Below are 22,169 nucleotides of genomic sequence, written 5' to 3'. Positions count from 1 at the left end.
TCTCCCTCTCCCACTCCCCCTAGTTGTGATCTCTGTCTCTCTCTCTCTCTCAAATAAGCAAATAAAATCTTAAAAAAAGTAAAATCTTTGAAAATAGCCTGCGATCCACTGAGAGGACAGACAGACAGGGAGTGAGCCCGGGTGGGGAGGGGATTCCAGGAAGCCTTGAAACCGCCTCTGGGGCTTGGAGACCTGCTGAGCAGACAGCCTCAGGGGCCAAACCCCTGCCCCAGACAGGCCCGCCCTCATCTCCTGTCCTGCCAGTCTCACCCCTACCTTCCTCCTTCTCCCACAGCAAGCAGGGGCAGGATCCTAGGTCCATGGCCAAGGCCAGACACCCAGGCCAGGCCTACCAGGCACAGGCAGGTACCACTGAGAGAGAAAGGCCCCCTGGAGATGCTTTGCCTGGATATACCTCACAGGTAGCTGGCCGAGGAGGGAGGCTGGCCTGGTAGGGCCTGGCGCAGTCCCAGCCTCCCTGCCTGACAGCACGGCCCCGAAGCCAGCCGCCGAGCACCCCCCAGCCCAGCCCCCCGCAGCCTCGTGCAGACGCAGGTGTCGGCCCAAGTCCAGATCTGCCGGGGGCGGGCTGAATGGGAGCCTGTTTCCTCTGCTTGGCCAGTCTGATGCCAACTTCGCTCTCCCCATGCAGATTCAGCACTGAAAGAAGCAGAGAGGCCCTCCCGTCTTCACTCAGCGCAGGAATCCCGATGCCGGACTTTCTGAGTTCCTTAAATCTTCAAGGGACAAAGGCTTTGCCACCTCCCAAGGGCCCCCACACTCTGGCTATGCAGCTCCGCCGACACAATAAAAGCCACCATTTTTGGCAACTTCGGATGGGCCAGGCACTGTGTTGACCTTGTATTTCCTTCCTTCCTTCCTTCCTTCCTTCCTTCCTTCCTTCCTTCCTTCTGTCCTTCCTTCCCCTTTTATTTATTTATCTGAGAGCGAGAGAGCACGAGCAGAGGGAGCAGCAGAGGGACAAGCAGACTCCCAGCTGAGCAAAGAGCCTGATGCGGGGCTCGATCCCAGGACCTCAGGATCATGACCTGAGTCGAAGGCAGACGTTTAACCAGCTGAGCCACCCAGGTGCCCATCTTTTTTTTTTTTTTTTAAGATTTTATTTATTTATTTCTGAGAGAGAGAGCGCAGCAGGAGGAGCCAAGCCAGAAGGACAAGCAGACATGGGGCTCCATCCCACGATCCTGAGATCATGACCTGAGCCAAAACCAAGAGCCAGACACTCAACCTGCTGAGACCCGGGTGCCCCGATCTGGCATACTTCCTCTCACAGCAGCTCCGTGAATTAGGCACGACTGTCACCATCTGCATTTGCTGTTGTGGCAACAGAGGCTTCGAGCCATTCAGTGTCTTGCCTAAAATCATGCAATATAGATGGGGCAATAGATTCCCCACCTCCGTCCAGTGGGAAGGCCTAGAAGCAGTGACACATCAAAAGCCATGAGCACACCCGGTGCCCAGATCTTGGTTTCTGAACACCATCTCCAATAAAAACAACTACGCGCCTTAGAGAAATGACGGATTCTAGCGCTCAGGCTGGGTGAGCACAAGACGAGCCTGGAGCATCTCCCAGTGCCAGAAAGCGAAGACATGCTCAAAAGACAAAAATAAAAGGGGATGTCAGACAGCCACAGGAGGGGCGCCTAGGAGGCTCGGTCGGAGAACCATCCGCTTCCGGCTCAGGTCATGACCCCAAGGTTCTGGGATCGCGTCCCTCATCAGGCTCCCTGCTCAGCGGGAGCCTGCTTCCCCCTCTCTCTCTCTGCCCGCCTCTCTGCCTACTTGTGATCTCTGTCTGTCAAATAAATAAATAAAATCTTAAAAAGAAAAAATAAAAACAGTAAGCTGTTGCTACAGAAATGGTTAAAATCAATCCTACTCAGATCTGGTTAAGAAATAATCATAGTGAGGGGCACCTGGGTGGCTCAGTGGGTTAAAGCCTCTGCCTTCGGCTTGGGTCATGATCCCAGGGTGCTGGGATCGAGCCCTGTGTCCAGCTCTCTGTTCAGCAGGGAGCCTGCTTCCCCCTCTCTCTCTCTGCCTGCCTCTCTGCCTACTTGTGATCTCTGTCTGTCAAATAAATAAACAAAATCTTAAATAAAAAACAAACAAAACTAAAACAGACACAGGAGCGGGTCAGAAAGAGCTCCCAATGGCCAAAGCTGGAACAATTTAAACAACAAAATACATAACTTAGTATTGAATTATAACCCAAAGGAAAGATCCATAAAGGCACAGGTCCTTTATAATAACTGATTACATAAATAGGGAAAAGGAACAAATCTTCCTCACAGAAGAATCTTAAATAATGGGATACGGGTAGACGTACCCACCAGGCAGTGGGAGCGCGCCTTGAGTGTGGGTTCCACTTGCTTCCAAAGAAGAGAGTAGGGGAAGGGGAAGGTAGTAAATTCCACAGTGAACCTAGCAGACCCCAGCTTACCGACATAATCAAGGTTAACATCACCAATAAGTCACGTGGACACCACGTGGACATCACATGCCTCCTGTGATCATGTGACAAGAAGGGCCCTTGGCCTCTGAGGTATTCATCCCCCAAACCCTGAACTTCTGTCCAGTCATCAGAAAAACACCAGAGAAACCCAAATGGAGGGCCAGTCTAACAAAATTCTGACCAGAACTTCTTGAAATTGTCAGGGTCATGAAAACCGAGGGCGGACAGAGGAAACCGGTGCTGACCAGAGGACACCAGGGAGACGTGACAACAAGACACAGTGTGGGATCCTGGATCCGATTTCTGGACCAGAAAAAGGACATTAGTGGGAAAACCGGTGAAATCCGAATAAAATCTGGAGTTTAGTTAATAGTCATGTACCCGCGTTGGTTTCTTAGTTTTGACAATGGTACCATGGTAATGGAAGATCTTAACAGCAGGGAAACAGACATTTGGAACTCTCTGGGCCACCTCTGAAATGTTTCTGTAAATCTATAATTATTCCAAAGTGAAAACTTTATTTTAAAAAGTCACATGGGGGGGGGCGCCTGGGTGGCTCAGTGGGTTGAGCCTCTGCCTTCGGCTCAGGTCATGATCTCAGGGTCCTGGGATCAAGCCCTGCATCAGGCTCTCTGCTCAGCGGGGAGCCTGCTCCCTACTCCTCTCTGCCTGCCTCTCTGCCTACTTGTGATCTCTGTCTGTCAAATAAATAAATAAAACCTTAAAAAAAAGTCTAAAAAAAAAAGTCACATGGGTATCAATGTCGGATCCAGGATTCAAATTCAAATGTGACTGCCCCCTTCGCCCATACGCTCCACGCCCCCTGCACCATCTCAGGCTAGAAAGCCATTCCCAAAAGCTCCTTCATGGGTCTGAGTGGCTCCCCATCTGCCCATGTTTGCCTTCTAGGACCAACCTGGCTCACGTTTTCTTTGCCCCGCGACCTCCTTTTGAGAGGTGAAGGATGCTCTGGTCTGCCCAGGTGTGTTCGCATCTCAGGTTCATTCCCTGGTGTTTCTACCCTCCTGGGTGATTGGGGTTTCCATGAACATTGGCCTCCCCAGAAGCTACCTCTCCTGTGCAGCAGCCATCAGACTCTATGTGGGAACCAGTGGGGTTCCAAGAAAGGTAGGTCCCCAACCTGACTCCAGGGCTAAAGCACATGACCTAGGCTAGGTCTCTCAGCACACACCACCCCCTGGCCACCATGATCAACCCAGAGGTAGCCCCATGACCTAAGCTGGTCTAATCAGAAAGCATCCCCGGACTTTGACAGGGAATGTTGGGACAAAGACAGTTCCCTCCTTCCAGGGGCACCTGGGCGGCTCAGTCATTGAGCATCTGCCTTCAGCTCAGGTCATGACCCGGGGTCCTGAGATCAAGCCCCACATCGGACTCCCTGCTCAGCAAGCCTGCTTCTCCCTCTCTCTGCCTGTTTCTCCCCCGGCTGTGCTCTCTTTCCCTGTCTGTTGAATAAATAAACAAAATCTTTTCAAAACAAAATACCCTCCTTCCATGTTCGATGTGAATAAAGAAGCCCCTGGAAGCCTTAGGATGAAGACAATACCAAGGAAAACCAAGTAGAAGAATGGAAAGAACAGAGTCCTCAGTGATGTCACAGGAGCTGCTGGATCAAGCCTTGCTTGAAGCCCACCTTGCCCATATACTTCTTAGTTTTGAGAACTGTGGTAGGCTGAGACATGGTCCTCTAAAAGACATCTGCCTCCTAGTCCCTAGAATTGGTAAGTGTTATCTTCTATGATGAACAAGGGAGGGGGGGACAGATTTTTCCGGAGGGATTTAAGGTAAGGACTCTGAGATGGAGAGATTATCTGGGTGGACCTCAAATAAAATCCATGTATCCTTATCCTTGGGAGGCAGACGTAGATCTGACACAGACACACAGAGAAGAAGGCAGTGTGACTCCAGAGACAGAGTCTGAGTGGTGTGGCCACAAGCCGAGGAGAGCTGGCAGCCACCAGAGATGCGAGAGGCAAGGACCCATTCTCCCCTGGGCAGGCATCCCCACTACAGGACAGGGTCCTGCCCTGCCGACACCTGGATTTTGGCCCAGCGATACTGACTTTAGATTTCTGGCCTCCAGAGCAGTCAGAGAATACAGTCCTACTGGTTTCAGTCACCTGGTGTGTGATCATTTGTTACAGCAGCTATAAGAAGCAGACACAAGAGCCAATAAAGTGTCTTCAATCTCCAAGCCTGGTTGAATCCAGTATCTTGTCAGTTGCCGCCCAAAGCAGTCTAATTCACACCCAGCCCTGCTGTCCCCTCCTCTGGATAAGAGGTGAGCTCTCCCCACTGGGAGGCAGCCAGAGAGCCTCCTGACCTTTAGCTGGAGGAAGTGGTGCTGGAGGGGGGCAGCATCAGACAGCTTGCAGACTCCAAGCCAAGGCATCATGGGAGTTTATTTACAGAAAAGTCACAGCCGCCAGGGCCCATGCAGGCTCTGGCGAGAAGACCCCAGATATATATACATCTCTCTATATATATGTCCCAGCACCCGTCAGCACCAGAGCTGTCCCCAGCTGGGTCCCTGCCAGAGGGACCAAGAGTCAGGCAGCATGAAGGGAGTGAGCCCCAGTCCTTGCCAGATATCACAGGTCACCTGTGCAGTCCCTATGCCAGAGGAAGAAACCGGTGTCGGCCCTAAAGTGGACTGGGAGGAGCGTGAGGACGGGCTGTACTCCGGACGCCAGGCCATGGAACACCAGCAGTGGCCTTGGGCACGCGACACCAGAGGTCCCTGCAGACCTGTCCAGGAGCTGGGCACGGAGCTGGCGTCCCACCCATCACGCGGGGGGCTCCCCCAGTTTGCTGGGCGCACTTGTGATCCGCTTACTCTCTCGGAGGTTTCGGAGGCGGGCACTGAGGCTGCTGATCTCTTCCACATAGGCCTGGGGCACCCACCCCTTCTCACCATCTGCCAGGCGGACCCCCTCCAGCCAGCCTAGAGGCACGCAGGCCAGGAGCAGCATTAGTGGCATCAAAGGGACACCAGGGCTGGGTCTGCCAGGGAAAGCCTAGGCCCTGATGCAAGCCTTGTCTGCACCCCAGGGCAGAGGTGACATCATCCCAGCGTCCCAGTTCCAGGAAGGACCCTGCCTCTAGCAGTCTCGCCGATGAACTTCTGACCTGTTTTTCCTGACATCCTCTAAGAAGGGTATTTCCCATTCCTCCCCATCCGTCACTCTGAATCCTACAGCTTTGTAAGAGGGAAGTTCCTCCTCTTGTCTAACTTGATTCCTACATGCTGTGGTTGATCAACACTTGCACAACCTTTTCCTGTGATATCTTAGCCATCTAGCTACCTCCTGCCCATCCGGGTCCCATCAGGGAGGCCTTCCCAGGAGGCCCCTCTCACCATCACTGGTTTGGGTCCTCACAGCCAGGATGTCCGTCTTCTCCAGAGTCAGCTCGTCTGGCTGCAGAGCCTTGTATGTCCTGACACACTGAACCTGGGGGCGGTCTGACAGCCCAAGGGAGAGTCAGGGAGTCCCCAGGGGAGGATGATAGGGGGCGGGGAGGGGTAGAAGGAGGAAGGAAAGGGGTCAGAGGGTGGCTGCTGCTGCTTCATTTTCTCTGCGCCTCCCTCTGCCCGCCCTGGCCACCCTCCTCTCTTACCCTAAATACAAGTCCTTGGTGAATCCAGTCCCTCCCAGCTTGGGTTATTGCCCAGGGCTCCCACCTCCCCAGCTCAGTCTAACACATTGAGGCTGACCTCCAGGTCAAGGTCCACCTGCCTCCAGACGCTCCCCACAAAACACTAATCGTCCCTTCATATGCCCCTGTTAGTACTCCAGGGCTCCCTCTAATCCATCCTTCTCAACTGGGATTCAAGTTACTTCACCACCACCCCCATTATAACCCTCTGGGGCTTTCTACTCCTCTGAGTAAAATCCAAAGCCCTCCCCACAGCCTACAGAGTCCTGCAAGGTCTGGCATTGTGCCCTCACTAGCCCCGCTTCCTCCCCACTTCCCCTCCCCCCCGACCCTTGCTCACGGAGCTCAGCAACACTAGCTGCCCTGCCGTTCCCCAAACATTCTGAGCTCCCTCCTGCCTCAGGACCTTTGCACTGCCTATCCTCCTTCCAGGAGAACTTCCCCCCCAAATCTTTCCATGGTTGCCCCTCTTCCTCCTTCAGGGCCTTCTCTGACCACCTCTTAGGAATGGGAGACTCACCCCACAGCTCAAACAGGACTCTTAGCCCAAGCCAGAGAATCTGCTTCAGTCTAGGCCCTCAGCTCTTTCTACCACAGGAGACAGGCTGGCAGTATTGGGAAAACCACAGGCTTTGGGGCCAGACCTGGCTTGAATCCCAGCTCTGCTCTCCACTGGCCTGTCTGACCTTGGGCAAGTTACTTAACATTTCTGAGCCTGTTTTCTCAGATATGAGAAAATGAATCTACCCAACGGGGTTATCAGGAGGATTAAGTAAACTAAAGGCGTATAAAAGTGGCCAACACCAGACCTGATGCAGAACAAGTATAGGTAGAAACAAGCTCCCTCCCTTTTCCCTTCGTTAGCTCAGCCCTAACTCCCCTGCTCGGCAACCCTCAGCAGCAGCCTGGTGTCCACTGGATCAGGGTCCCTCTCGGACTGGGCAACACTCTGGCTTACCGGCCTCACTCACACCCCAGAGAGAAGCCTCTAGATCAACAGAGCTGATCCCCCACCCCACCCCACCCCACCCCACCCCGTGGCCACTTGGGTTCCTGTTCCTTTGCAACAGAGGTAGAGGTGAAGGTGCAGACCGATGAGGGTGTCCGTCTCAGCTCTGCTGCTTACCAGTTGGGTGAACTTGGATAAGTCACTTTAACCTCTCTGAACCTCTGTTTTCTAACTGGTAAGATGGGTTTATGTGGGGATGAAATGGGAGGATACAAAAGGCTTTGCCATCGGGGGCGCCTGAGCACTGGGAAGGGCGGGGGGGGGGGGGGTCAGGCCTGGCTTATGCAAATGTTGCCGCTCTGTCATGGGTCTGCACAGCAGCCCCTGATGGCCCCAGGCCGGCTGGTCTCTCTCCCCACCCCCTCTGCCAGCACCAGGATGGGAGGAAAGGGGGAGAGCAGGGAGGGACCCAACCCTGGGGGGATGTGGGCCTGGAGGCGGGGTGGGGGGAGGCTGGCTGCTACCTTGGCCCTCGCTGAAGACCTCCGTATCCTCCCGGGAGCTGGAGGGACACAGGGCTGAGATCCATCGCTGCTTCTCACTTCTAGGGAGGGGGAGGCTGAGTTGTCACAACGCGCAAAGTGCAGTCTCCCAGGGCCAGGGTGGTGAGACAGGGCTGGGAGGATTGGGCATGGTGTCCAGACTCAGGGCATGCCCGCCCCGTCCCCCACAGCCCTGTCTGTCCCCGAGCCCGGGCCCCACCCAGCTCTGAGCCTAACAGAGCAGGCCCGGAAGCCCCCGGACGCCAGCACCACCCGTGGCCTGCCTCAGGCCGCCGTCCTGCAGCCACACACCAGAAGGCCTTGTGCCCGCCCAGGGGTCCTCTCCCCCCACGTCCAAGCCCACTCACTCCGTCCGGGCCCTCAGCAGGAACTGGTGCTTCGCGTGGGGCCCATGGAGGAGCTGGAGGAGGAACACGTGGCCGGGGACGCCTTGCAGCTTCAGGCTCAGGTCCTTCACCTGGAGCTCGGCCATCCTGGCGTGGACGAACACGGCGAACTTCCCTAGCCTGCGGGACCGGGGCAGGTGAGGTCAGCCCGCTCACCCTCGGGCTCCCGCCCCGGGGAAACTCGGAAGGCAGTCACCTCCCTAGAAGCCCGCAGGCCCCCACAAGGAATGGGGAGCGCCATTCCCGCGGGCTCCCTGGCAGAAGAAAAAGGTGACAAAGCTAGTCCCTGTCCCGGGGCACGCTTTCAGGTTCTCTGAGTCCCTGTTCTAAAGAGCCAACAGGCGGCCCCTCGGATGAGACCCCTGTGCTGCTTAGTGTCTGACTCTCAGACCACGTAGAAGCTGAACTATGTCGCTCTTCGCCATTCTATCCTAGTGCTCCACACTGCCAGGCCCATCATTTGGGTTCAATAAACACTTGTGGGAAGGATGGGGAGGGGAGTGGGTCAAGGATGCCCCACAGGTCCCTTCTTCTCAACCTGTCTAAACAGAAGTCAGTATCTCCCAGTCCAAGCCAGACCCCTTCACGGTTCCCCAGTCCAGGGAAAGACTCTGTCAAGTAGCCCAGGAGGAAACTCAGCCATCATTCCAGCCTCTTCCCTCCCTCTCCCCACACACCCCGCCAGCAGCTCCACCCTACTTAACTCCTGACTGTCCCTGGAATCCGCTTCGCACAGGCCCCCTACCATTTTGGGGTGGATCCACTCTCATCTGGGCAATCTGTAATAGCTTCTGGTCTCGCCCTTTCCAGTCCATCCTCCAAACTGGCCGGGAGTAAAATGTCACTCATCTACATAACTCTCCATGTTCCCCATGGCCCTCAGAAAGCACAATCTCTGTCCGATGACTTTCAACAACCCCACTTCCTTCTCCCGGCCTTCCCCTCTACGAATCCAGCCATATTTAGGCTTCATCATCCCCCAAACACACTCTGCTATTATACCCTACTGTGACTTTGCTATATCCTCCCAAACTCCTTCGCCACCTGGAAAACTCCTATGTATCCTTCAAAACCCAGCTCAAATGTCCCTTCCTCTTTGAAGCTTTACAGATTCTCACCCCATACCAGGGGATGCTACAGTAGGAGTGCACCTTTCCCCTAAAAACCCTAACCAGGCGGTTATCAGGATATAGCTTAATTGTCCTGAGAGCTCCTAAAGGCAGAAATGACCCTAGCACCCTTCAGGGCCCGGAAGAGAACAGGGGTTCGGTGACACTTTCATGAATGAATAAATAAACCAGGAATGAACCCTTCCCATAGCCTAAGAAGTCCTTTCTTCAACACATCCAGCCTGAAGGCTTACCTCACTCAGAAAGACTTCTCCCTCATCCCAAACTGATAACAATCACAGCTAATACGGAGTGTGTGTTCACTGCGTGCCAGGCACTATGCTAAGCCCTTTCCCCGTCTTATTATCACACTGAGTCTCCCTACATGATAGTCTCTATGTTACAGATGGAAGATAAGATAATACAACGGTTAAGAGCCTGGGATCGGACATCAGGCAGATCTGGCCTCCCGGCTCCTGCACTTACTAGATCCATGCTCTTGAGAATGACAGGTGAGCCTACTTTCCAGGCAGATGCTCAGAGGCCTGGGGATAATAGTGCAAACAGTGGGGGCACCTGAGTGGCTCAGTGGGTTAAGCCTCTGCCTTTGGCTCAGGTCATGGTCTCAGGGTCCTGGGATTGAGCCCCGCATCTGGCTCTCTGCTCAGCAGGGAGCCTGCTTCCCCGTCCCCATCTTGCTGCCTCTCTGCCTACTTGTGACCTCTCTCTCTCTCTCTCTGTCAAATCAATAAATAAAATCATTTAAAAAAATTATGCACACAGCATGCCTGGCATCGGACAGGCATTCAGTAAATGTTGGCCATTATCTTGATGAGTTAGGTCAGAGCTGAGACTCCAGAATTGTGCTCTTAATCTCTGCTCTACTCGTCTTAAGCTCAGAGCACCATTGAGTCCTCTGCATACAGCCGAGCCCTTGGTTCTCAGGTCTGGAAAATGGACTGGCCTCACATCTCTGCCTTTTCTGGGGGAGCCTCCAAGGCTCAGGGTGCCCCAGCAGCACAGACAGGGGCTTCCAGGCCCAGTGATGCCTCACGGTAGGAAGAAGGGACCTGGCTCCGGTCTACCTCCCGCACCCTGCCTAGACTCACTCCTTCCTCCGGGAGAGCAGCAAGCAGTCATTGAAAAGGTGCAGGTAGACTGCCTTGCTGGACAGCTTCAGCTTGGCAGGCGGCGCTGCAGGCAGTGGTGCCAGCTCCACTAGCTCCCCATGCCGAACCAGCCAGCGGGCTTGCGAGATCAGTGGGAAGATCTGGAAGGATGGGGGAGGCAAGGGGGAGAAAAGGTCAGGCCCCGGACAGCAGGGCAGACAGCACAGAACAGGGGAGGGGAGAGGGTGGGGGGGTGTGCTGTGCCTGGGGAAGGACGGAACGACAGTGGCCCCTTGGCGGACTCCACCCCACCAGCGGCAGGTGTGCACCTTGCCCTCAAAGTGGATCTTCTTGCTCAGATGGATGAGCTCCTCTGTCCTCTTCATGGACTGCACACTGGCATTGCACTCTTGCACCAGCTGGGGATGCCGTGTGTGAGTCATCTGTGGTCCCCCAACCCCGGCTCCCAGAGCCCAGCCTCAGGCTCCCACCTGGGAACCAGAGGCTCTGCTGGCCGGGGCTCATTTCAAGATATGCTGGGGATCTGGGGGGGGGGTGCTGGAGAGCCGAGCTCACCTCCTTGAGTGCATTGAAGGCTCTGGTGGCCATGTCTTCGTCTTCCGAGCCCTGTGCTGTCCGTTTCAGGATGTTCTAGAGGGTGAGGTCGGTGTGGTGAAGCACACAGGGACCTCCACCCATAGCCCTGCCTGCCAGTGGTTACCCAGTAGGGGCTGTGGAAGGCATAGCACCATTCCCCCCACAGCTCTCACTGTAGCCCGGTGCCCTCCAAGTACCTCGACCAGCATCTTGAGGCGGGTGATCCTCTGAAATGGCAAGATGAGGAAGGAGGTGAGGGGCAGACGTTGGCATACGGGAGACTCCTCCAGGCGAGCCAGGATGCCAGGGAACTTGGGGTTCTCCAGGCTGGAAGATGGGGAGGGGCCTGAGTCACAGATGGGCTCATAGATCCCAGGATCCATGACCCCAGACGCCCTCTTGGTTTTTCAGGTGCCTTCTTGTCACATCCTTCCTGCCCTTTGGGGTTGGGTCTAACCTGACCCTGGTCAGAGAGCCCTATTCAGGAACCATTCCCGCCTAAGACTCCCTTTATCTCCGACCCCCACCACCCCACGCCCGCCTTTCAGAGCCTCTAGCCCTACAGCAAGCGCTGGTAGGTGCGCTCCTGGTAGGCCTGGTTGGTGACGTAGGGCAGGTACACTCGGCGAAAGGCTGGACAGTGGTGCAGCACAATGTCACACACACTGAAACGCAGGACATCTGCCTCCAGCCGCTGCTCCAGGTCCTGCAGAAACCTGAGGGGTCCGGTGAGAGGTCAGGGTCAGGGTCAAGGCGAGAACCCAGACCTGGGAGCCCGGCCAGTCACAGGCTTTGTCCCTGCCCCCACTACACCTGACCGTACCACTCCCTCACCTCTCGCTCGTGCTCTTGACTTCGGGCAGTTTGGAGAACAGCCATTGCTTGTCCTGCACCCCCAGACATTCGCTCAGTTCAGCAGATCCTAAGAAGTGGCCCACGGCCACCGACAAGCTGTGGATGTAGGAGGCCTCGGACGTGATCAGCTCAAATTTGGCCTGAGTGGGGGGGAGGCGGGATTGAAAGGGCTGGACCGGCCAGCCTCAGGCACTGTGAACTCACCACCCACCCTTCCGATCCCGCCTTTCCCTCCCCGTCCCCCAGCTGTTCCAGCCCCACTTCCGATGACCTAGTACCTGGCGGGTGAAGGGGACCACCTCTGGCCGCGCGCTTTTGTTCAAACTCAACGGAAGACCTCGATTGAGAGGTGGAACCCCTAGCTCCACCCATCGGGCCTGCCCCTCCAGCCGGGCCCTCTCAGTCCTTCGCCCACTAGGCGTTTTCTCCCCAGAGGGCTCCGCCCCTCCCGGTCCTCGCTTTCGCGGTCCCACCTCGGCCGGCCCAGCCTGACTCCGCCCCTCCGCCGGCCCTGTTGGCTCCGCCCCGGACCCCACCCCTGACCCCACCCCTCCTTCCAGCGGCGGCTCAGTCCCCGCTAGCAGCCAGCCCCAGGTCCTTGCACCCACCTTTCGCATAGACGGTCCCGCCGGCCCCGCCCTCTCGTGGCCCCGCTTTCCCCGCTGGGTCCCACGCCCACCTCCAGCAGCGTGCAGTCCCGCTGGCCCGGTAACCCTGGGCCCGGGGCCCCGCTAAGTCGCGGGACCCGTCCCCCGTCCTCCTGGCCCCGCCCCTCCTGTGGCCCCGCCCCCTGCGGGCCCCAGGGCCACCTCCCGGCCGCCTGCCCCGCCGGCCCGGCCCCGCCCCGCCGGCTCCCGGCGCCCACCTCCTGCAGTTTGCAGTCGCGCAGGCTCAGCGTGGCCAGGACGCCGCTGCCGCGCACGTCGGGGATGTCCTGCCACAGCGAGAAGGTGGAGCCTCGCGCCGAGCGCTGCGCCCGGAAGGAGCTGCTCGGGGAGAGGTTGGCGCGCGGCGGCCCGGGCCCCTCCTCCGCGCCCTCCGCCTCGTCCCCCGGGCCCTCCTCCTCGCGCTGCTGCCGCCGCAGTTCGCGGGCGCTGGCCACGTCGCTGTATTCCTGGTAGAGGACCGCTGGGCGGGGAGAGGGGCGGGGGAGGGCCGTGGGGCGCCCGCCTGCCCGGTCCGGCTCCTGCCCGGCTCCCCGAGAGCCCGCCTCACTAAACGACACTTTCGGACGGTTCGGGTAGCGGGACACCGTGAACTCGTTCACTCACGCACTCACTCCTTCCAGAAACACTGCTTGCGCACCCACTGCGTGCTGGCCACTGTGCTCGCTCCTGAGATTCGGTTCTCCCTCCCTCTCGCCAAGATCCCAACCTCTCAACTCTCCAAACCCCCCGCCCCCAGCCCCTTCGTCCCACGTACTGTTAAGGAGAAACCGTGACTGGCGCCGCTCGCTGGAGCTCCTGGACCCCAGAGCCAGCTCTTCCGGCGTGTCCAGCCTAGGAAACGGACAGGGTCAGGACCCTTCTTCGCCTGCACCCCTCCTCGGACCGAGCGCGCAGTGGGAGATGGTACCTGGGCTCGGGCCAGCCGCTATGGCACCCGCTCGGGTCAACAGGGGCTGGCATCACCAAACCGTCCACCCTCATCTCTACACCGCGCGACTCCCTTCCAGATGCTCTTCCTGGAGAGGGCGAGAGCTGAGGGTGGGTGGCTCCAAGAATGGCGCTGGGCGCTGGGGTGCCACGCTGCAGCTGACCAGCACCCAGTCTCAGGTGTGGGCCTTGCCCCATGCTGCATCTGGTTCATGGCCTGCTCTTAAGGCCCAGGGGAGAAGCTGGTACCTTCCCGAGCTGCGCCAGTGCCTGACCCTGGGGTCAGCACCCTGGCTGCTGAATTCCGCCCCAGGCGTAGGGAAGAGTGCAGGCGGGTCATCAACTCAGAGGCTGAGAAGCGCCTGCGCTCGGGCCCCTCCAGGCCTACTCTGGAGGGTACGGACAGCTCCGGTGGCCTAGGCTCCTCTGTGCTCAGGGTCTGCTCTGCTGCCTGGCCAGGCTCCAGGAAGACAGCATGGGCTCCAGGGCTGCCAGGGAGCTCTTCACGCTGATAGACCCGCATCTTGCGCCCTGTGGGGAAGTGGGGTGAGCGCACTGGCTGGCATCCGCTGGGCGCTCTCTCCACTCCTCCCTGTTGCTACCCTGTGGCCCAGAGCATCTGAGGAAAAGGTCAGTGTTTTGGCCAGGATCTGGTCCCCGTCCCCAAATGGGATCAACAAGAGGGCTAGTAGAGAGAACATAGTGCCTGACTGCAGTGGGCAAAGGGCCAAGAGCCCAGGACAGCCACTCATCTGCCGTGCAGCCTCTGAGAAGTCACCTGTCCTCCCTGATTTCCATTTCTCTTGTCACTAGAATCTACCACTTGTCCTGCCTGTTTGGGGGAGCTCTGGGGCTTATGAGTCTTAAAAGAGCCACCCAACTTCTCCCCTGTCTGTCCCACTAGGCACCACCCCCTCACCCAGAGTGACTTACAAGCAGACTTCTTCTCCGAGCCGTGACTGGCCCGGCGCTGTGGCTGTGGGTGCTGGGGACTCCAGGGTCCCTCCAGAGCTTGGGGCTGGGCACTAGGACAGTGTGGCCAGCTGCCAGCTCTGCTGGGCCGCAGCCCCCCACTGGTGGAGATCTCGGTGTCTGGGACTTCCGGGGATGGTGGCCATGGCAGCCCTTGGAGAGGAGCAGGGGTCCCCAGGGACCAGCGGCTGCCGGGAGCCCGCAGCTCCTCTGGGGCAACAGGGAAGAGATCCAGACACACAGGGCTCGGGGGCTGCAGGGTGGGCAGCTCTGCAAAGGACAGACTCTCCTGCTGGCACACAGCTACTGGGCGGCGGGCAGTGCCACGTGGCCCAGCCAGGTGGGACTGGAGGGTGGCAGGTGGCCCGCAGTCCATTCCTCCTTTGCTCTGCCACCCACCTGGGCCTGCAGGGGAAAAGGTATGAGAGGCAGACACAGAACAGGAGGGCTGGCCAGCAAGCCACCTTTGTCTTGGAGGCCTGGACAAACCCTTGTGTACACACATGCACACACATCTGTTCAAGCACACTCACACACCAAATCGCATAGTAATAGCTAATACTTACTGGCACTTACCAAATGGCAGGCCAAGTGCTTTATATATGTCATTTCATCTAATCCTCACCACCCTGAGGGGACGCTAGTTTTGTCCCCATTTTTTAGGTGAGGTAGGGGAGGCACAGAAGTTATTTGGCATATGGGGGAGCCAGGATTCAAACCCAGGCAGTCTTGCTTCTGACTCTGTGCTTTGAACCAGCTCGTGCATTTTCAACTCTCACTGACCTATGATCAGACATACAGACATACATTGTCGCACAATCTGTGTATGTTCCATGCACATGCACACACGTTTCCTTCCAAGGAGACACATGGACATACACACTTTCATGGGTACACTCAGACACTTCATATTCACAGGCTTACACATTCACACACTTTTCACACAACTACATATATTCACAGACTCTCTCTCTCTCTCTCCGCTCTCACACACACACGCACGCTGACCCATCAGATATTTATGTATCCGCTCAAGCTTTCTCACACTCCTGTTCTATTCACACTCACACACCGAGATACCAACGCAAACACACAGGCCCAGAAGTCCTTGCTTTGGTGTTACCCAACCTCCGCTCCCATGCCCAGAGTTGCAGCCTTCAGCGCTGAGTGGTGCCCACACCCTGCCAGGCTGGCTGGGAGGGTCACAGACTGGCAGGCGGGCCACCACCCAGATCAGGCTAGGCCCTCCCGGGAGAAGGGCAGGGAGATGTCCCAGCTCCCCAATTTGGGGCGAGAGAGGGGTTCTTCCCTACCCGGGCTCTCAGCCCCAGATCGAGCCAGGCTGACCGGGTCCTCTCTGGGCAGGAAGTCATCCCTAAGGAGTCTGCCGGAGCCTCGGGACAGGCCTGATGACAGAGGGATCTGAGCCCCCAAAGCCCTTCCCCCGGCCCTCCACCCGCTGCCCTCCCGCAGCCCCTCACCTCTCCAGCCGAGGGCCGCTGTTGATCTTGTTCTTCTCCTGTTCCCCGCGGCTGGGGAAGCCCTCTCTCTGCCCAGCTGGCTGGGGGAGATCCCACCCAGACAAAGAGTTTGATTCATCAAACCCTGTGGTGAGGCAAGCGGGAGGGAGGGAGGGAGCAGGCAGCGGGCTGGGCGGGGGCCTACCCTTGCCTGGCCTCACTGTGGGCAGGCGGGGCAGCAAGGACCCCCCCCACACCCAGAGGCCCCCTCTGGCCAGAGGAGCAGTGCCCAGCCTGGCAGGGCAAGGAGACCCAGGAGAAAGAGACAGAGATAGAGACCCAGAGATACGGAGAGCCTTTAGGCAGCATCTCAGCACAGGAGACCCCAAAACACTCAAACCCAGAAAACCACAGATGCCGAGACATTCAGGGACCCAGGGATGGAGACAGAGAGACAGAGATACCAAAAATGTCACAGACCAGATACTCAGAGACAGATGCAAAGCCCGGAAAAAAACAGGGAGACAGATGGACAAACATTTTGTGGCCCACCGCGTTGCCAGTCTAGTGAGGGAGGTAAAAATGAGAACAGTTACAACTCGGGGTTGGCAGGAGCCAAGCCAGAGGAACCATCAGTGCTGGGTTCGACTTGACCTGAGCATTCCAGGAAGGCTTCCTGGAGGAAGTAATGGCTAACTGTTCCAGCTGAAATAGCCAGTGACCCAGTAAACATGGATAGGGAGAAAATCTTGACCTGAGAGAAACAGTGACAGTGTCAGTGACCGAGGGATGAGGGAGGGATGGAGGAGAGGACCCGGGGCGGGGGGGGGGGCACTCTATCTGCACAGCTTCTCCCCTGCTCTCTTCAGTCCCTGCCTGGAGTGGGGCTGCTGCTAAGAGACAGTTACTCTGCCAGGCCCTCTCCACAGGGACAACTTTAGCATGTACCTTAAACCTCTGTCCATCTGAGCACGTCTCTGTTTCCTCATCTGATAAATAGGCCACTCATACCAGCTTTAAAACACTAATATGTGAATCTATGACAGCGTGTGTAAAGCCCCTTGCACATGGTGGGAGCTTCGTAGTTGATAGTCATTCTCCTGAGTATTGTGATTAGTCTTTCTCTAGTCGGGCAGGTGGCATGGGCCATCCCATGGATGGGGAAACTGAGTCAGTGAGGATGAGACCCACCGTTCTTTGTAGGAGCGTGTGGAAGGAGACTCGGGACCACTGCCTGCCAGAGAAGTCTCTTTCTCTCCAGGAATCTGAAGTTCTCGACATAGAAGTCCCACTTGCTTCCGTGAGGACCCGCGTGCAAGAATACACACATGCTTCTGCTCCCTTATATCCTGGGAGATCCTCTCCACTTGGATATGGGAAGCCCCTGGAAGGCGGGGAGCACACCACCCCACACCCTCCTGAGTTACAGGGATAAATGAGCAAAAACATGGAAGCCTTGGGGCAGGAGCACCCCCTATTAAGAGCTTAGAGGAGAAGCCTGGGTGAATGCCAGGGGAAGGTGGTAGGTTTTCTGTAGAGAGGAGGCTGGAGGCAGGTCCCTAGGGGAAAAGTCAGGGATGAGTCAACCTCCACCTCTGTCAGACTAAAAGGCAATGGGAATGACCCATCTAGCTGGGATACCAGCCCTATGGCCTTCCAAAGATGTGGCCCACTCAACCTCAGTGCTCAGGACCAAGAAGGGGTTGAGCTGTGTTCATATTGTGTGCAGCTCATCTCTGCTAGGGGGAAAAAAAAAAAAAAAGGAAAAAGCCTCAGGAAGAGAACTGGCCCCAAGTAGCATGGTCATTCCCGGCCCCAGAAATGATCACTGAATATTCTAGTGCCGAGGGTCATTCTGGAACCTACAGGGGAAAACCCCTGCCAAGGTTCAAGCCCAGTGTTGACACTACCAGCTGTGTGGCCCTAGACGAGTCATAGTCTATTCCTGGGCCTCAGTGTCCCCATCTGTAAAGTAACATGGAAAGTCCTTCTTGGCTACCCCCTCTAGGAAGCTCGTGTCATCATGAGTGTCTCCATGGCCAGAGAAGGACAGTAGGGGCCAAGGAGGGCCCCATCTAGTGGACGCTGCTAATCACACAGACAAGGGACCCACTTGGCAAGGCTGGCAGAGAGGGTCTCTGGATACTACTGTGGTTCAGGGAGAGCACCTCTTGCTTCCTACGCCCAGGATTTCCCTGCCCCCTCCCTGGTCCCCCTTGCCCCAGTGCCCAGAGGAGTAGGGCCCTGCCATGGCCCCTGTGCCCCTTCAGGGACAAAGCCGAGTGGAAGGTCATGGCTGGAAGGGGGATCCAAGCCAAACAGGCTGTGGAGCCTCAGGAGACCATAAGTGGGTGGGAGCCCGGATCAGAGGCCAGGCGGGCAGCACAAAGGACTCACTCTGGGAACACTGGCGGGAGGAGGATGGGACTGCTGGCAGCAGGGTGGGGCCCTACCTCAGCCAGGGAGCTCCGTCCAGCCTCCGACACGGTCCAGGGCTCCAGACCACCTGGGGGCTCTGGGGTTGCAGCTGGGTCCTCAGGGGGCGATGTCAGCATGGCCCCTGAGCCGGGCAGTGCACGATCCTGGGTATTGTGTGGGGCGGGGAGGGGGGGAGGCGAAGGCGGAGGGAACCTCGCAGGCAGGCGGGCGGCTGTCTCAACGTGCCTGCTCCCCGCCCCCCTTCCCCAGAACCGGTTTGGCCAGTCTGGGGTACAAGAGGGGGGCTGGAACAATGGGAGTCCTATGCCCAGGAGAGGTTCTGAAGGACCCCAGACCGATGTCCTAAAGATGGGGGAAGCACTGCTTTTCTGCCCAAGAAACAGTTCACCCCTCTTCTGAAGCTTCCCCAATGTAAGACATGCTGGGGGAGGAGTGGCTTCACAGAGAAACTTCTAAGCCTTGGACTCCTCAGGGACCCTGAGAACTCTGCAGTTTTCTGACCCTCTCTGAGCTGGCTACAGCACCCATAAAATAGGAACACTCGTTTCCATGGTGGAGAGATGGAAATCACGAAAGTTGGTGATGTGATGCATCGAGGACCAGCCTGACCAACCCTTTCAGCATCACTGCTCTCATGAATGACCCATCCTCCCCTGCTGCTTGGAATGACCCACCTTGCCATTTCCAATGGCCTCCTCCTCCAGGAAGCCTTCCAGGTCTCTAGTCCACACCGAATGAGCCCTCAATAAACTAACAGCCCAAGTAGAACCAGCCTCTAGTAAGGAGACTGCAGCAACCATGCAATCATCCCAAGCCCATGAAAGGGAAAGCTGTTCTTTTCCGCATACTACCTGCCACGTATTTAAGCACTCCATAATGGCCAGATACTCAGTGTTAATACCAATATGTACACAAATACCAATACTCATGTTGTGAATAAATTATTGTACACTATGTGCCAGGCACTGTTCTGAGCACTTCACATCTGTTTACAGGTTTCCCCCACTACCCCAAAGTAGAGCCTTCCTACAAAAGCTTTCCTAAGCCAAAAATGGCACAAAATGAAGAAGCAGTTACCATTAATGTATATGGAAAAATGTTTTTAGCATTTCCATACCCCCAAAATAACCTCTCTTAGACTTTTCTGATACTTGAGGACACATCTTCCTAACAGACGGCAAAATAAATCGAGATAAAGGATAGATGCTTGCGGACACAGTTCAAAGTTCCGGTAGTTTGATACTGAGATGCCTAGTGCAGGGCGGGGAAGACCTCGGTGGGGCAGGCTCTCCGCTCAGGGTGTGTGCTGCCTCTATAATGGATCTTTGCAAAACAAATGTTGAATGCTATTTCCCCCCTTTTTCACCTTTTTCCACAATAGCAAACATTTTCTCTGGATTTCTTCTGGTTAGTGAAAACAGGTACTCATAGAGCTCTTTGGGGGAAGCCAAGTGGTTGTAACACAAACTTTTGAAAAGCAGGGGATACTGTATTCATTTACTCTTGCCCACGACTCTGTTATTGCTCCCACTTACCAGATGAGGACAAGTACATGTTAAATTGGGGGGATTATCCCATTCAATCTCTCATCAGCTCTATGAAGTCTCTATTTTATAGACATGAAACTGAGGCCCAAAGGATTAAATCACTTGCTCAAGGTCATACAGTTAATAGGTGTCAGAACTAATACTCAAACCCAGGTCTTTGACTCAACTACCAACCTCTGTCCTTAGCCACATCCCAGGACCACATGACCAGGCTTTTGGGAAGATCTGGTGAAAAGTGTGTAAACGTCCATTAGGAGGTGTCTCAGCTCTCCTGACTAAACCCTTTTACTCTTACTCATACACTGCAGGCCTCCTTGAGCATATGGGACAGGTGTCCAGGGCCCAGATCCCAAGGTACTCTCCCCCACCAACTGGTGACCATTCAGTACTGAGTGATTAGGGTCCCTCCACTCCCTTGGTCTCTAGAGGATGCAGACATAATGAAGAGACACTGCACAGTGTGTGTGCGTAAACCAAGTGTCCGTGGAGAGGTGGCACCCTGAGGGGCAGAGAGTTTTGTTGCCAGCACTGCACGTAGAACAGGAGACTGCGACAGGGAGAGGGAGGCAATGCGGGACTAGTGGTCTTCAGAGAGCTCTAATCCTCGCATCCCAGTTCAGAGGCCGACCTTGGGGCCGCTGGCCAAGGTACTGCCCAGACCCCCTGCCAGAGGCAGAGGACCCCCCCCAAAGAGAAAGAAGCATCTGGGGAGCCTAGGATTCTTGAAAGGCAGTCCCGCCTCACTCGCCCCTAGTCCTGGGCTCTGGGGACAGCACCCCTGCTGCAAAGGACAGAAAGCATGGCTTGGTCAGGCTAAGTAAATTGGCCCTGGAGAGCAGAGGGGACTCCAGTGGGGATAATGTTATAGAAGGGGCGGGAAATGGGCGGAGTTCGGTGAAGGGCGGGACCACGCTGAAAGGAGAAGGAAGCCGACCAATTCTCCCTGCGGGAGAGGCCAAACCAGAGGGCGTGGCAAGAGGGGGCTGAGCTAAGGCCTGGAGGCGGGCCGAGGGGCGTGGTCAGGGAGGGGCCAGGGTCATTTAGCCGCGCTGACCGAAGACTGCACCACCCGGTTGTCCGCAGGCTCCTGCACGACCAGACAGTGCTCGCGCTTTATTTTGGTCACCAGGGCGGCTGGAACGTCGGGCACGAGCCAGATGAGGAGGCGCACGAACACCACGTGCTGGGGGCATGGGGGAGCCAAAGAGACAATGAGTCCCTTAGTTACCTTAATTTATCGACGCTTACTGAACGCTAGGCACTATTCTGAGGTTTCCCGGGTATTAATTCACTTAATTCTCACAACACTAGGAGGTGAAGACAGTTACTACTCCTGTTTTACAGGTGAAGAGACTGGAGCATTAAGCGGTTGTCATTTGCCCAAAGACACAGGTATAATTCGAAACCTGTAACACTAGGGACCCTGGTAGAGGCAGAGCTGGAGAAAGGATCCTAAGCAAAGCCGGAGGGAGCATGCCTCCTCTCCTTCCTCCAGGTCGTTGCCTAAAGAGAACAGTGGTAGTAGTAGTGCTATTTATTGAGCACGTACACTGTGCTGGACACTGTGCAAGGGCTTGGCACCGAATCTTCATAACGACCGTGTGAAGTAGATACTATCCTATAGCATACCCTCCGTTTACATCTGGGCTGCGGCAGCGCTTGAACTTGAACCCAAGTGTGTCCCACACACAAATAGCTGAGCCTACCTCGAAGGCGACGATGAAGCCCAGACGCAGGGCCAGCAGTTTCCGGTAGAAGAGGGTGAGGTTCCCCTGTGGGTCGCAAAAGGCCGCGTACCTGAGCTGAGGAGGGCGCGGGGTCCCGCGAGTCTCTCCCGCCCCTTCGGGCCCTGGTGCCTGGCCCCGCCCCTTCAGCGATACCCGCAACCCCCCCCCCCCGCCCCCGCCCCAAGCCCTGCCCAGCAGTCCGCTGCGCAGACTCAGCTTTCTGTCCTCCCAGTCAGGCCCCGCCCCACCCCTCCCACCCACGGGCTCACCTCTCTGCCTCCGGATTCAGCACCCCGGCCCCCCAGCCAGGCCCCGTGCATCCCCAGGCTCAGCGCTCCACCCCTCCCAGACAGGCCCAGAGCCCCTCCTTGAGGCTCCCACTTGGAGGGCGTGAGGTCCTCCTGGGCAAGGTAGACTGGTGGTGCGGGCGCAGTTGTGCAGTTGACGAAGCTGCACAGAAGGCTATGGTGTTCCTCCTGGCGCAGGAGATGCATTAGGTCCGCGTGAAGGCGAGGAGGAAAGCCTGCAGGGCCAGAGGGACTCCAAGGCCCAATTTCCCAGCTACCCTGAGTCCAAACCCATTCCCGTGGGCAGGATGAGCCTGGGCCCAGAATCCTGGAACTCTACCTCTTATTTCCCTACCTCTGACCCTGGAATTCAGCCCCCATTTCCCCATTCCTAAGCCACCTTTCCCAGACTCTGATCTC

General features: G+C 56.7%; 1 protein-coding gene across 1 annotated transcript; it reads right to left on the bottom strand.

Moving 5' to 3' along the window:
• Positions 1-4,665: 4,665 nt before the first annotated feature.
• ARHGEF19 (Rho guanine nucleotide exchange factor 19) lies at positions 4,666-21,956 on the bottom strand (the record flags this gene model as incomplete). The annotated part of the gene is made up of 21 exons (XM_080801738.1): positions 4,666-5,441; positions 5,856-5,960; positions 7,628-7,707; positions 8,014-8,172; positions 10,271-10,431; positions 10,600-10,689; positions 10,847-10,921; positions 11,065-11,194; positions 11,431-11,583; positions 11,702-11,862; positions 12,588-12,850; positions 13,145-13,221; positions 13,298-13,406; positions 13,567-13,848; positions 14,251-14,694; positions 15,603-15,673; positions 15,771-15,850; positions 18,203-18,331; positions 20,790-20,918; positions 21,442-21,507; positions 21,732-21,956. 21 exons carry the CDS (start codon positions 21,954-21,956, stop codon positions 5,284-5,286), a joined length of 3,147 nt encoding a protein of 1,048 aa, XP_080657864.1. The 3' UTR covers positions 4,666-5,283.
• Between the last annotated feature and the right edge of the window lie 213 nt (positions 21,957-22,169).

This window comes from Martes martes (genome assembly GCF_963455335.1).
Source record: "Martes martes genome assembly, chromosome: 4".
NCBI classification, from domain to species: Eukaryota; Metazoa; Chordata; class Mammalia; order Carnivora; family Mustelidae; genus Martes; species Martes martes.
Note: the sequence above shows the minus strand (reverse complement) of the source record. Positions and strands in the feature narration are given on the sequence as shown.